This window comes from Sinocyclocheilus rhinocerous, unplaced genomic scaffold (assembly GCF_001515625.1).
Source record: "Sinocyclocheilus rhinocerous isolate Xijiao unplaced genomic scaffold, SAMN03320098_v1.1 scaffold1581, whole genome shotgun sequence".
In the NCBI taxonomy this organism is placed as follows: domain Eukaryota; kingdom Metazoa; phylum Chordata; class Actinopteri; order Cypriniformes; family Cyprinidae; genus Sinocyclocheilus; species Sinocyclocheilus rhinocerous.
In genome coordinates, this window is record NW_015635516.1 from 387,874 (window position 1) to 402,875 (window position 15,002).

The 15,002-nt window shown below is 36.5% G+C and overlaps 1 protein-coding gene and 1 pseudogene across 1 annotated transcript in view; both read right to left on the reverse strand.

The window, feature by feature from the left end:
• LOC107746921 (ankyrin repeat domain-containing protein 33B-like) overlaps window positions 1–5,878 on the reverse strand; it is an 11,106-nt pseudogene extending 5,228 nt beyond the window's left edge.
• A 1,992-nt stretch (window positions 5,879–7,870) lies between these two features.
• The window catches only part of LOC107746911 (E3 ubiquitin-protein ligase MARCH6), a 21,203-nt gene continuing 14,071 nt past the window's right edge, over window positions 7,871–15,002 (reverse strand). Inside the window, exons 23-26 of the mRNA XM_016561255.1 lie at window positions 13,489–13,578; window positions 13,242–13,374; window positions 11,540–11,675; window positions 7,871–10,667 (exon numbers count right to left, since the gene is read on the reverse strand). Coding sequence (XP_016416741.1) covers window positions 10,580–10,667; window positions 11,540–11,675; window positions 13,242–13,374; window positions 13,489–13,578 — 447 coding nt within the window. The 3' untranslated portion in view covers window positions 7,871–10,579. The remainder of the gene's footprint in view (window positions 10,668–11,539; window positions 11,676–13,241; window positions 13,375–13,488; window positions 13,579–15,002) is intronic.

Genomic DNA, 15,002 nt, shown 5'->3' on the forward strand with positions numbered 1-15,002 from the left:
TCTATGTCCATAGAACAGGTTCTGAATGAATTACGTTACTGATACCTAATGGTCAAAAGCAATAGCAAAAGTAATAGGTCAATATTATTAAATTGCAGACCAAGATTTTGAATAGCTAGGTTGGCTTGTTCACTTTATTGCCAAAAGTATTGGGACACCCCCTTCTAATGAACAGGTTTGACTACTTTAGTAATTTCCATGAGCAGAAATTGGTGTTTGGTGATGAGTTTTTAGCTCAAGGTCTGCATTTAAAGTCACACCAGAGGTGTTCAGCTGAGATTAGGACTTGGTTTTATGCAGACCTGTCGAGTTCTTCCGCATTGACTGAATCAATCTTTTTTTTTAACCTTGCCTTATACACAGAGGCATTGTTGTGTTAGAATAGAAAATGGTCCTGTTCAAACTATTGACATAAAATTAGAAACACAATTCCATAGAATATCATTATATGCTTAAACATGGAAATTACTAAAGTGGTCAAACCTGTTCATTAGAGGGGGGGGGGTCCCAATACTTTGGGCAATATAGTGTATGTTTGGTGCGGTAGGGGGCCCAACCTCATATTCTTTCATAGGGCCCAAAATTGCTAGCGGCGCCCCTGCAGATGAGTGAGGGTTACGAGGAAATAAAAACAAATGTATGAGGTCAGAGGCATTACTTGAGTAGTACAGAGCAGTTTGGTTTTCTTGTGTCTCCAGATTGTGAGTGATTATAGAGCACTTCAGGCAGATGGTAAGCCCCATAAAGACTATTAGCTAAGATTTAGTATGGCGTTCCCTCTGGGCTCAAAGCGCTTGTCTGCTGGCATTTATGGTTCTTAACTCCAGAATATCAAGAAACTGAATATGATTATTGCTATAATGCAATCGATGTGCAGCTAAGGGGGGAAAAAAAGTTTTTTTTAACAATTTAGGACGCATTGTCTGTCTCTCTTAGTCACCAAGACTCCCTTGCAAATATTAATGTTTTTTATTTTTTCTTTATTTATTTATTTATTTTTTAAATATATAGATCAGTTTTAAAGGTTATTGCAGGCCATAGCCAGTACTATATGAGATGTAGCAATTTCTACCTAGTGGTGGATCCCAGTGACACTTCATAGGGATCATATCAGATTACACAACACAGTCTTACAGGGAAGCGAAATGTCACGCTGTCGTAAGATGATTGTAAAGGAAAGCCTCTCTAACCTCCTAAAGCTCAGCCTCCTGAGATCAACAGGAGTTCAACAGTGAAGGTGAATACAAACTTCAAGGTGAAATCTAAAACTTTAAGCTATAGGATGTGCATCCCCACAGACAGCAGGATTCCTCAACCAAAACCTTCAATTTTTCTGTTTTAATTATCAGCGCTGCAAACAGGTTGATTGTTCCCGAGACTGATAAACAGGATCATTAAATATTAGCACTTAATGGTACTGTTTAACTGTGCAGCACATATCATTTCCCCTGTGCTAATGGCTGTAGAATAAGATTTGTATTAAACAAATGATCAGGGCTTGTGTTAGTTAGGAGACATTTACATGCAAATGGGTCGTAGAATCTTAAAAGACGACTACATGTCTTTTACTGCCACAGAGTCTTCTGCTTTGGGGAAAACAAGTGTTTTTCTGTCTCTCTGTGAGTAACCATTCGTTTCTATGCATGTGTTGTTTCTGTTAGCATTCAGAACATTGAGTTTTCAAACTGCACTGTCTGAGTTAAGAGTGAGTCATAGACCAAGCGTACAGTCCTAGATAGAGCGTCATTCAACAACGATGAATAGTTAAATAAGATGTTTATTAACAAATTCAATGCTTGTACCAGGTGGCAAAGTACGGCAAACTATCTTTTTCAATACCGACATGGTCTCAGTGACTGTGGAGGCACAAAGGAGGGGGGCAATAGGTGATGCTTCATTTATTATAGCTCTATTTTCAGCAAGACAGACCCGTTTAGCAGTAGTCAATGCAATTTCAGTTCAAATAATTCATTGAGGAAGGAAGTCATCTCAATTCTCGCATATAATTTAGCATGACAATGTTTGGCGGATTCAAATGTAGGCTTTTATGGCCTACAGCCAGACTCCTTAGAGTGGAATTACGCTTACATTATAAGTTCTGCGTTTAATGGACAAATTAGGGTTTCTCTCCTCATATGACATGCAGAAAAAAAATCCCTGTCGAGGCAGTATTTTGTCATCTTCGAGAGCCTTTTAAAAGCTCAGGCATGATTACGATCTGCATTGGCTGCATCTCGGACTGCAATCCAAACTCCCATCTGTTTGACCTGTCTGTTCCATTTGTTTGACCATTTCATATGGGGTTCCGCAATGGAGTGTATTAGGTCCTTTACTTTTTTTATTATATGTTAATTATGTAAAAATGGCCTGTTCAAATAAGCTTTTATGATGCAGCAATAATCTCATGAGAGGAAGGAAAATATTGAAAATGAATTAAGTAGAGATTGAAGGGGTCTCCAAATGGTTTTGCCATAATAAACTGTCTTTATATTTGGGGAAAACTGAAGTTATATTATTTGGCTCGGCTACTAAATTGAAAAAAAAAATGCTTTAGATTAGAGGTAAAGGTTGGAGATCAAATTATTACACCTAAACGAGAAGTAAAATATTTGGGTTGTGTTTTGTAATTTGACAGGAGAAAAGATTTAGCTCATTCAAAAAAAATTTTTAGCAAGACAGGCGGCTTTCTTAGATACTGAAACTTTAAAAATGTTGGCTGGTGCATTAGTGCAGTCACACTTTGATTATGCTGCAGTTTTTTGGTATAGCTGTATTTCAAAAAAATTTACAAAAATAAATTGCAGACTGCTCAAAATAAGATAGGGTTATTTTGAAAGTACATCCACTGATGCATTTGCGAGATGAACATTATAGGAAAATTAGTTTTTTAAAAGTCGAAAAAAGGGTAACTTTTTTTTTTGAAACTGGTGATGGTGTTTAAGATATTAAAGAAAATGGTTCCAAAGTATCTGTTGGAATATTATGTATTTGTAAGAGAGGTCCACTGCTATTTTACAAGGGCGAGTAGTAATGGTATATATCCTTGTAGGTTTAAGAGTGAAATGGGAAAAAATTATTTTTTATATACTAGCTCTTTTGCTTGGAATAAATTACCTGGGTGTATTCAAGAGATACAAGTTGATAGTATTTTTAGAAGGGAAGTTAAAAAATGGTTGTTTTATCATTGATGTTTTGAAGTTTGTGTGGTGAGTTTCTGAACTTGATGTGGATAGCACTCCATTTATGATTTGTTCGTCCATTTTTTTTTTTTAAATACCAAGGACCACAATGGAAATAAGCCAAAGGCTTTTTTGTGTATTTTATCCTCAACAGTTTTGAAATGTGTATAAATCAGTCTTTCTGGACTTTTTTGAAAATTACATTTTGTCAAATAAAACAAACAAACAAAAAGCTTAGCTGGCTGGGTGCAGACCCAAGAGATGTCAGCTGGAGAGGACTTAGAAATCTATTGAATCTTTTGTGAATATATATAATCCCATTTAGCCCTAGATCAGTGTTATTTTGCTGTATTTTATAGTGTTTATTAATATCTTGAATTAGCTTTTATTTTTATAGTTTGTTTTCATTTTCACTTTTAGTAATTTTGTGCTTTGTTGTAATAGTTTTGTTTTATTCTATTTAGCTTTAATTCATATATATTTCATATTTTAGTTGTAGTAATTTTAGTAATTCAACTTATATCATGCATTTGCCAAGAAAACATTTTTTGTTTTTTCATGTTATTTATCCATTTATTTGATTTAATATTACTTTATCTTTATAGGGGTTTCAAACTTTTTGATGCCACAGAATGTGATGATTCCCTTGAGAGGGACCCTCTTCCCAAAACTCTATATTTTAATGTATAAAGTCACACTCATACTGGGTAAAACAAATAAAATATCAATATGTGTAAAGTATTAACATATAGCCTATAATTTCTAAACAAATTTGAATACATTTTACTTTCTATTAAGTTTTTAAATTGAATTGTGTTTAATCTCATGATTACATTATTTAGAAAGCACAAGGATTACAATATAATGTGAAATTCTTTATTTTCTATTAATATCCTGTATTCATTTATTTGTTTTATTTTATCTCTGAACTTTTCCACAGACCCCTTAGCACCAGCTTGCAGGCCCCTGGACAGCCGTTTGTAAACTCCTGGACTTAAAGACCATTCCATCTACATATATTGACTATGTGGTGGGTGTCATGTCAATGAAAACGTCACTATGATCTAATATTTATAGACTCAACACAATTCCACCATGTGTCAAGAAGGCACATGTTTTGCTAAGAGTTGCCATCCAAGCCAGATTTCTTTCCTTATAGACTGTGCTTTTAATGTCATATTTATGTGCGGATGAAAGTCTCAGCCTCACTTCAGCACAATGCCGATATTTATGGAGGAAGGAGACAGCCTCAGCGCATGAGCTCATTCCCTGAGGAGCACTGCGTGGATCATGCATGCTTAAAGACTCTTTGATATGATAATAGCCTTGCATAAACATGACACTGTTATCACCAACATTGTCATAACTGTAAGCTTCTCCGAGCTAAGGGGAGTGAAAGGCCTTTTGCCAGTCAAGAATGTACTCTTTAAACACAAGGTTTGATTGAATGGATTCTGGAAATTAATGTTCATTGTTCCAGTATTCAGAAAACTCAAAGCAATGGTAATGATAGAGATTTTCCCACACTGCATGAGTACGTTCCTGCAGTTGAATTCTTATGACTGATAATGTTTCAACCTGTGGTGCTAAACCAAAGACAAACTCACTAGATATTTTTACCTTTTAAGACCACTTAAATATATTCAGAGCTGTCTTTGAGCCAAATGTGAGCCTTGATATTCAGTGATAACTGGTGTTTGAACCTGTCTATACTCTTGCAAATAAAAGATAATACAAAATTAAAGATCAATACAATATTTAAAGCTTATTTTGTTAAAATACACTTATCTCAGCCTAATATGCATTTGTAGCTGTACAGCTTGACTGAGGCACTTTAAAAACTTTGCTCGGTTTTTGAGAATCCTGACTAACAGCATTGATTCAACCAGTGGTGCGAGTTTGTCTGACTAATGGCAGGGTTTGGGAAACCTGTTTGAAAATAATATTTTTTACATTCAGGTTTGGTGGCACAGAAAATATACATTTCACAACCATAGCAAAACTCACTCTGTTATTTTTGTCCATCTCTCGCACCTCCTCCTCCGTCACACCTTGTCTAATCATTATTTTGACGATGATGGCATTGTTAGAGCAGCATGCTTTAAAGAAGCTGATTGGCTCGGGGCTCTCAGGATCCTGACATTTTTCAAAGTTGAGCGAATCATCAGGTGGGTAGAAGGAATCTTCTGATGCAATGCTCTTGGTATCTGGTAGTTCTGAAAAGTCCAGCTCCTCAAATTCTTGGTAGACGTCATCGTCGTCGTCACCATCATAAGGATGGTGGTCTTCATCATCTGCATAATAAGAGTCCCTCTGTAGGCTCCACAAAAGTGGAGCTCTGTATGGAGGACTCCTCATTGTTCCAGCCTATCGCTCGGTTGTGGCCGGTGCCGTGTTGGTGATCTTTGACCAGAAGTACACCTCCTGCAACACCATTCTGAGTTATTAGCACCATTTAACTATCCAACAGGTGGAACACAAAAGCAAAAATCGTGTCGGATCCAGAATGAGTCTGTCACATAGTGAATGGTAATCCTAAAAACCAGTTCTCGATGCAAGTAATAGCATGAAGCGCAAGAAAAACACTGGAACCAGAAGTTAAAGATCTTTTAAAGGCACCCTCTAGATATCATATCTTCTGCTCTTCAAGAACCGGTTGTACTTAAGTCCAGCCTTGGTTTCTGATTATCATATACATACTGAACCATCGTTTTTTTTTTTTTAACCTAAACTATCCCATTTTTTCTTCACTTGACTTGCTCTGTGATCCAATCGGTCTCTTGTTAGAGAATTCACCAATAGTTCAAAGTGAAGATGAAGGACTTCCATCGGAAAACGCTGTGACTGGCATGGGCACCGTTTTGAGAGAAGCCTCCTAATCCCTTTAGTCTCTTTCTGTCTCTCTCTCTCTCTCTCTCTACTCCTCCCTCCCCTTTCACAGTTACATGTGCTGAACAGTAATCTTACTGTCTGAGGAATCAGTGCAGTATATTTCCCAACTGATGCAACACAAATATGCATCCAAGAAAGAGCATAACAGCACTCAACACAGCTGATGCCTGTTTGTCCACTGAGGACTTTTGTATCGGAGTTGTACTGCTGTGTACCACTATTACTCTTATCGCTTCTATTTTTAGCCGACTTTGATATTCACATGCACATCTTGAGTGACTTTCCACACTTTGATAGCCTGTATTTGACCACGATCCACTGCTGGCTCCACAAGCCACTGGATTAGAGGAAGGTTAATTGGATGCATCAGAAATAACATGCTGCTGTGGATAAGCTGTTCTCTCATTTGTGTTCCTAAAAAATGATAACAAACATACCTACACAGACTGTCACTTTCAATGTTTTAGGCTGCATTAAGACTGCTGCTTTCTAACTACAATCCATGGATTATGTGGCTTTGGGATGATGTATAAAGGCATGTTTTGTACTGATATTTCTGGACACAGAACATCAGAAACAGCACATCCTATAGGCCGTTTTGGGTAAATTATCCAAGAAAAATGTTCTGCTGGCTTAACCTGCCTGTGGCCACTTTAATATCTTCACAAAAGGCAACAGGATCATTTGAGTTGAATCATTGAGGAATATGGAAATAATTTACATTTCAAATAAAAAATAAGTACATAAAACATTGTTAGGATTATTTATACATTATATTATTTATTAATATTTTGAATTAACTTTATTTTATTAATTTTTTTAGTTTGCTTTAGTAATTTTTTGCTTTTGTCATTTCAGTTTTAGTCTTAGTAGTTTTAGTACTTAAACATTTTATTTCTGTTAGTTGCCAAGGCAACATTTCTGATTACATTCTTCATCCAGTATTTATACACTGTAAAAAATAAATCCGTAAAATAACAGAGTACTGGAAGCTCATTACACACGACATTATCCAATAATTTTACGGACATTTCTGTTAACTCTAAAACACAATGCAAAGAAGTGCAAAATTCAAAATACTGGTAAAACACTTGTAAAAAAAAAATAAAAAAATACAGAAAAACTCCTTCAAATTATACAGTATATTGTGCCCTGTGTTTACAGATTTTTTTAGAGTGCATTTTAATTAATGAAAACCATTTTAATAGTTTTAGTTAACAGTAACAACACTGATTCATAAGACCTGTACAACTTAATATTGTGGCCTACTAAAGGCAGGTGATTGTGTAGCTCAGACATGACACATCTATTACACAACTGTACACTGTGAGAGATTATGTGACTAACCCACAATAAACATTAAGGCTGAAGGTCATGAACTTTGATTGAGCATCCTGATTATATACTGGTCACTGGCATGCTTGTGTTTACAAAAACATTTACTTTTATTTTACTGTGTAAAAAGAAATTTGGTAGGAATACAAATGAACAGTACATCTTGCCAAAAACATATACAATATGACAAGAGATTCAGCTAACAAAATGTCAAATGGCCACATCAAACAAATTAGTGTGATATAATAATAAGAAACCATGGCAAGCAAAAAGAAAAGAAAGCAAGAAGAGTCCCAGTAGTTTTTCAACTTAATGTTGTTTCTTCATGAAACCTCAGGCCATCCAAGATGTTTGAGTTTGTTTCTTTGTCAGATCAAATTTTGAGAACTTTAGCATTACATCACTTGTTCACTGTCTGCACATCACAATAATCCACAAGTAATCCAGTCTCCAGTCCTCAATTAACATTTTGTGAAGTGAAAAGCTGAATGTTTGTCCATAATTAAAGTGTTTTAATTTTAAATGATTGCTTACAGCTAAAATATAAGCCTACAGATCTACAAAATATCAGATCAAGCAGTTTACAAGCAAAAAGTTAAAAAAAGTAATGACAGTAGACAACTTTTTCACTGGAGGAAGCATTGTTATGGATTATTTTGGCTGGAAGCAATGACTTAAAGTGAAATGTCTTAATTATAGTGTTTTTTTTTCTTCTTTCAAACACATAGATTTGTGTTTCTCAAGACGTTAATTTCAGACTGGAGACGTGCATTACTTGTGGACGATTGTGATGCTTTGATCAGCTGTTTGGACTCTCATTCTGACGGCACCCATTCACTGCAGAGGATCCATTGGTAAGCAAGTAATGTAATGCTTCAAAATTTCTCCAAATCTGTTCTGATGAAGAAAATCTCCTCTACATCTAGGATAGCCTGAGGGCGAGTAAAATCAGCAGTTTTTCATTTTTTGGCTGAACTATTCTTTTAAACATTTAACGGGATTAAAGCATATTTAGCCAGAAAGCAGTTTGGCTCATAAGAAATTTGCTAAAAGAGTTGGAAACCTTGGTAAAGTTGATGCTATTATTCTACATGCTTACAGGAATTGTCCTGTTCTAAATGTATGTTCAGAATGAATTGTGCAATTAGTAGCTTTTTCTGCATTTTGTTGTTTTTGTACCACAAACATCCAACAGGTTTATTAGCTTTGAGTGAATAATCAGTCTTATAAAGTCAGATGTTCCAAAACTTATTATTGTGATACATCAAACATGCTTTAAAAGTCATTTGTATACTAAACATCCTTATATTACACTGATAGTAATCTTTTGTATTATTAAATTTCTAATTCACTTGGTCAGTTAACTGCATGAAAATAAGCACACGAATGATACGTTTGATTAAAGACACAAAGCACCGCAAGTACTACACTTTGTGATTTAATATTTGTAATAAAAGTTTTCAACAAAAAAAAATTAAAAAATTTGTCTGCCATTATGAGGATGTAATTGTTACAGCGAGAGCCTCCTAGGAGGAGGTTTGAAAACATTCAGAATACTGAATACTTCACACAAACATGCGATGAAAAGGAAAAGGCTTAGTAAACCAGACACTTTACCTGGATTCTAGCTGACCTCAGAAAACTTCAGAGGAAATCAAATCAATGGCTGAGCAAACATGAAAACGGTGTCACTAGTTGCACATATAAAAATAGAACATTTGCCTTTCAGAGGAGCACAAGCTATCGAGAAGCATACAGTATCCAGTTTCAGTGTAATAAGATACTATAAGGTCACTTATAGAATCTCAGCACTGATTAACACTATCTCTAAAGCCGTCTGAGACCAATTCTTCGGTGAATCGTGAATCTGTAACAGACGCAGCAAATTTGAAATGGAGAAAAACATACTCTGCTACGAACAATCGAAAAGGTACATTATTTATTTACAAACGTGTTGAGGATCTCCTCACCTACAGACACGAAACTCTTCCGATGCAAGATTCATAAACCACATTTCGGCTGAAAATTTGATCAGTTTAACGAATTTTAGTGAGCTCACATACGCGTAAGGACTTAAAATTTGGTCTAAAGGGTTTCTGAACCATCGCTGCTCTTAAAAGACACTTTCTTAAATTAAAAAAAGTGCAACAACCTGTGTACGTGCCAGAGTTACATCTATGAGAAAGTGTTGCTAGGCCATGCTGAGCACGAGACGGACATACAACGGTCGATATCAACTTGAACAGCAAACAAATATGCTAGCTCAACCACTGACTCAACTAGCACTCTAAACGGTCTTCTAAGCTACTCGAAAGGATTTTTCAGAGTTGAACACCGAGCTAGCAGGCAGAGATCAGATTCGCGACTCACTGTGAGCCATAAACTCTACCGTCAAACTACGCTTCGGCTGCTAGACACTGACTCTGTGCTTCTTAGAATTGGTCAACAACAGTCGCACGCAAACTGTTGGTGAAACGAAATTCCCTCTTTTCCACATGACAGGAAGCAGATGGGTGTGACGTAACCGTTAAATCTCCATCCGCTTCTGGTCTGCACATAAAATTAGGGAGGTTAAAGCATCGAGAAATGAAGGTAAGACACACTACCGAAAGCATCAAATCAAACAAGACCCTCTCATTCAAAAACTTCAAGATCATATTTCATTGAAAATTTAAACCTAATAAATAAAAAGGTACTAATGTGACAGTCCAGCTCCATTATATGACCCCGACGTTGAGACTTTTCATCCCTGGAGTCTGACTGGCCTCTCCATGAGGGTGATGAAAGGAACCATGTAGGTCGAGTCTTGCCACGAACAAATCTCCACAAATAAGGTAACAACTAGATTTAATAAATTAATACACATACTTAATCTTTTTTTTTCAGTTTTTTTTTTTCTTTTTAGGAGTGAGATATTCTTTTTAATCCACGGTTGGCTGGCTGTAGGGATTCTCTCTTTAACCCTGTTTATGTACACGACTCTTTCGCCCCTTTTTGCTGGCAGGCTCAGAGAGGCCAGAGGTCAGTTTTTTTTTAGTCTTAGTGGACATGCTGGATGTATGGACGCACACAGAGGGAGCAGGAGAGGAAGGTTGTTCAGTCATTCGCGCATGCGCACACATGCTCGCTCACTCGCACACAAAAACAGTGACTCCAAAGCAATCCCAAGCTCTTTACTCCTGCACTGAACTGCTGTGTGTGGTAGTGCTGGGCTTGCCAGCTTTTCGTTCATAGTTCACAAGTCTCTGTCCAACAAGGTACCTGCATGGATGAAAAAAAGAGCAAAACACAAATCAACACAAAGCCCAGATAAAAAAAGCTTATCAGTGAAGTGTGAAGTGACAGACTTGATTCTTATTCAAAAGTGGGACATAAATTCTATAAAAAATTATCAAAAATGCCCCAAATATCTAAAATGCAAGTTTTTATGTATCAAGCAATCTAATGATATATATGACATATTATATTAGTTGTATTATATTAAAATTGAATCATATTTACTAGGTACGATTTTTAGGTAATAGCCATAACTGATCATGTTACTTAAATTTTTCCAGGATTCTTTAATCAATAAAACGTTCTTTGAAATAGAATTTTTTTATAAGATTATAAATATATTTGCTATCAATTTTGATAAATTTATTGCATCCTTGCTGAGTAAAAGTATTAATTTATTTTTAGAAAACAAAATCTGTCCCCAAATCTTTGAATGGTAGAGCAAATGGGTGGCACATTATTGAAAATTCTCTCAATATTATATTAAAATTGAATCATATTTACTAGGTACGATTTTTAGGTAATAGCCATAACTGATCATGTTACTTACATTTTTCCAGGATTCTTTAATCAATAAAACGTTCTTTGAAATAGAATTTTTTTATAAAATTATAAATGTATTTGCTATCAATTTTGATAAATTTATTGCATCCTTGCTGAGTAAAAGTATTAATTTATTTTTAGAAAACAAAATCTGTCCCCAAATCTTTGAATGGTAGAGCAAATGGGTGGCACATTATTGAAAATTCTCTCAACGTACAAAAACGTCTCTGAAAATCAAATTCACTAGGCATTTGTATTGGCAAGTATCGACTCTTAAGAAAGTAGTTAATTTCAAAATCCTGTTCAAGACTCACTTGTCATTCTTGATGTGCTCATAAAGGCGCTTGAATTGTCGGATTTGGAAAAAGAGGATACCCATCAGTACCACTACCATCAGAAGGAAGGGGTAGATTCTCCTCTGCACCAGATTCTGCATCTCCATAGTGACCCCTATTCAGAGAGACAAGAGCTGGTTAGAATGGATAACTGTGCTGAAGTATTATAACATGAGAGAAATCCTCTGCAAGAAAAACATGTCTTAAGATACATGATGGTTTTTGACTGTTTAATTACGATTTCAGGCAGAAAGAGAGTTCTATTTTGGGTGACTGAGGTCCTTGAGAACACACCTGGCCTTCTTAAGGCATGTAAGATATCCCTAATGTTCGGTAGCACAGCCGGTGATGAGCTAATTTTACCACACTACTCCCACAACAGCCACTGACACAGCCAGAATGCTTTCAGTGGTGCAGTAACCGAAATGAGGTGATTTGCTCTTTATTGAGCCACAAAGAGAGTTGGAAGTGTCCCGACACGAACAAACAGGTATTTATTGGAATCTTAAATGTCACTATACAACTCCCATATGCAGTATGAAGGGCGCCTAACTATTCAGATTTCATCTGAATTTTTGCACTTAAAAAGCTCAAGTAGTCATTTACAATGCAGCTGTTACAACTGGACTTTGTCCTCTTTGATTGAAGACCACTCAAATCTCCACATGATGAAGCCACTCGAATGAGTGCTAAAACCTCTTCTAAACGATGAGAATCAAACAAAGTCCAACTTCAATGACAGTGTCGCTTATTATGTGATGTCCAGGATGAAAGGAATCAAAGAACTTAATATATATATAAGGGACTATGAAATCAGTTTTATTTTTTCTCAAATTTAGTTTTATTTTCACCAAATTCTGTGTTTTTCAGAAATACTGTGTTGTGTATTTACATTTTTCTGCTAAATAAATTCTGGTAAATAAATTTTCTTGTAAATATTCCTTAAAAATTATGTTTTAATAATTTAATTAGTAGTAGTAATATTATCATTACATTAAGTAATATGTTTCTGTCACAGTTACTTCAAGTTAAACCAAACTTTTATTTTGACAGGTTGCTGTAAAGACCTTTAGGCTTCTGTTTGAATATGATATGGCAGTAGTTTTTCTCAAAACAAATGCTAAAATTCTCATAAGTGACTCTCAGAGCACCTCTGGAGATTATGTTTATGTGTTCATGTACTCATATATTGAGGCGGCAGAGGCTGAAAACACTGTCTGCGCCATTCATTCACACAGAGACATACAGGATTCATATTTAAACGGCTTAATATTCATCGACATTAGACAATATCACATATTGATTTAAGTGTACTGACCTACTTTTGATTTATCCATCCAAATTTTGGCAAATTTCGTGACATTCCATGTTATACAGTAAATTCCATCAATGTTTTTTTTATATATAAACCTCTCTAAAAACCTCACATTTATAATTCATATAGTTCAACTTTACGATTTAAAATATATGTAATTATTTCATTTCACATTTTAGCATTAAACCAGAGCCACATTTTTCTGGCATAAAAACATTAAGGTTTTTGATTGACCAATTACAGCATCAGACTTTTGAAAACTATGACAGATAACAGTTAAATTTACACTAAATACAACTAAGCCTAATACAAACATGTTTTGAGAAACCGAGAGCTTTGACTAACACCAGCATTGTTTCTACCCACCTAGAAGGGGGACGATGCCTACAGCAATCACATAGGGGATGCAGAGAGAAAGCAGCAGTACAGCAATGACCGGGGCCGCCAGCTTCCTGATAATGAAATGAAGGTCAATGTTCCTGATTCCATTGGCATACACCTGAAAAGCAGTAAATCATTCAGTTAGTGAGTGTATCCATCTATAGTCAAGCATCTAGACCCTTAACAGCACCACAGAGATCATGAACAAACGATAGTCACCGCAGCCACTAACCTGCTCAATAACGGTCTTCAACCACCACTGGGGACCCATGAGGGTGATGGCAGCAATGATTTTGGCATGCAGCACTCCTAAAGCCCAGTCCTTAACAATACAGAGAAAAATAAGAGTCAATACCACTGACACGGCCATACGTCTGTGCCCCACTTAGCGCCTGTGGAAATTAAGTTCTCCAAACAGGATGGATTAGATTAGTCGGGCAAAAGGAGTCTGTTGAAAAACTGCCTGCTACTGGAGTAAATCCAACCAAAATCTGTTTTCCGGTACATCAGTGACACAGCTCATTAGCTCAAACAGAGAACAGTGCACGGCACAAAAACAAAAGCTGGGTCAGATAAATACTGACACACAGTGGACATGTCAGATGAGAATACAGTTGCTAAGTCAAGGTTATTTTTAAACTATTTGTGTATAAAGAACTCACAACACTAAAGAACAGAAAATTCTCTCATCATTTCCTCACCCTCATGCTGTCCCAGATGAATATTTCTTCAGATTAATTCAAAGACTTTTAGAAAAAGAATTCATCTCTATGAGTCCATGCAATGCAAGCAGGTTTGTGTTCTTCTGAAGTCATATACTTTTAAGACAGCATGAGGGTGAGTAAATAGTGAGAGAATTTTCATTTTTGGGTGGAGTATGCCTTTAACACACAGGTGGCGTCTTAATGGAGAAAAAATACATAGTGACCATCAACATTTTCTCGGGTGATGTTCAATAAATGACATACTCAAAGATTGTCATTTATTCACCCTTACGGGAAAACCGCGGACTTGGCAACACTGAGCGTGACTGATACTCGAGCCAACTCTGCTCTAACTGTCGACTAGCAGTGGGAGTCAGATTGCCCCTTAATGGATGGCTAAAGATTTAACTCATATTCATAAATTCTCAAGGGAACGTCTCTGAATGAACTGATGCTCGCGCCCCCCTTGACAGGTGCTCTTTCACATGCAGTGTGAAAAAATGTCAACTATGTCATATGGACTGCTTTTGATACTTTAAAGGGGTCCTATTATGCTCTTTTACAAAGTCTTGATTTTGTTTTGGAGGTGTACTAGAACAGGCTCTCAATGGTGCTTTTCCACTACGTGGTACGACTCAGCTCGGCTCGGCTTGCGTTTCCACTGCAGTTTAGTATCGCTTTAGAGTGGGCGGGATTATTCACATGTCGTTAGCTGCGCCACCTATACTGCCGCGACTCCTGAAAAACTTTTTAATTCCACGTCACCCCATAAGGCTCTCGCTGGATCCGCTCCTCTGCTATCAACGAGAGGAACGTCTGTGCTTCCTCAGACAACGAAATAGCCACTTTTTGTTTGTTAAAAAAGGTGCGCTCGTTCAAAGCAGTTGCGTTTGATCCTTCGCTGGCTGTGCTGATTTAAATCTAGTGGTTCTGTTGTGTTTGTGTCGCAAGTTCAGTGACGCAGGTAGTGACGATTCTCTCCGGCCAATCTGTGATCAGCAGAGTTTACACGTCACGTTTTGGTAACGGTACGGTTCACTTG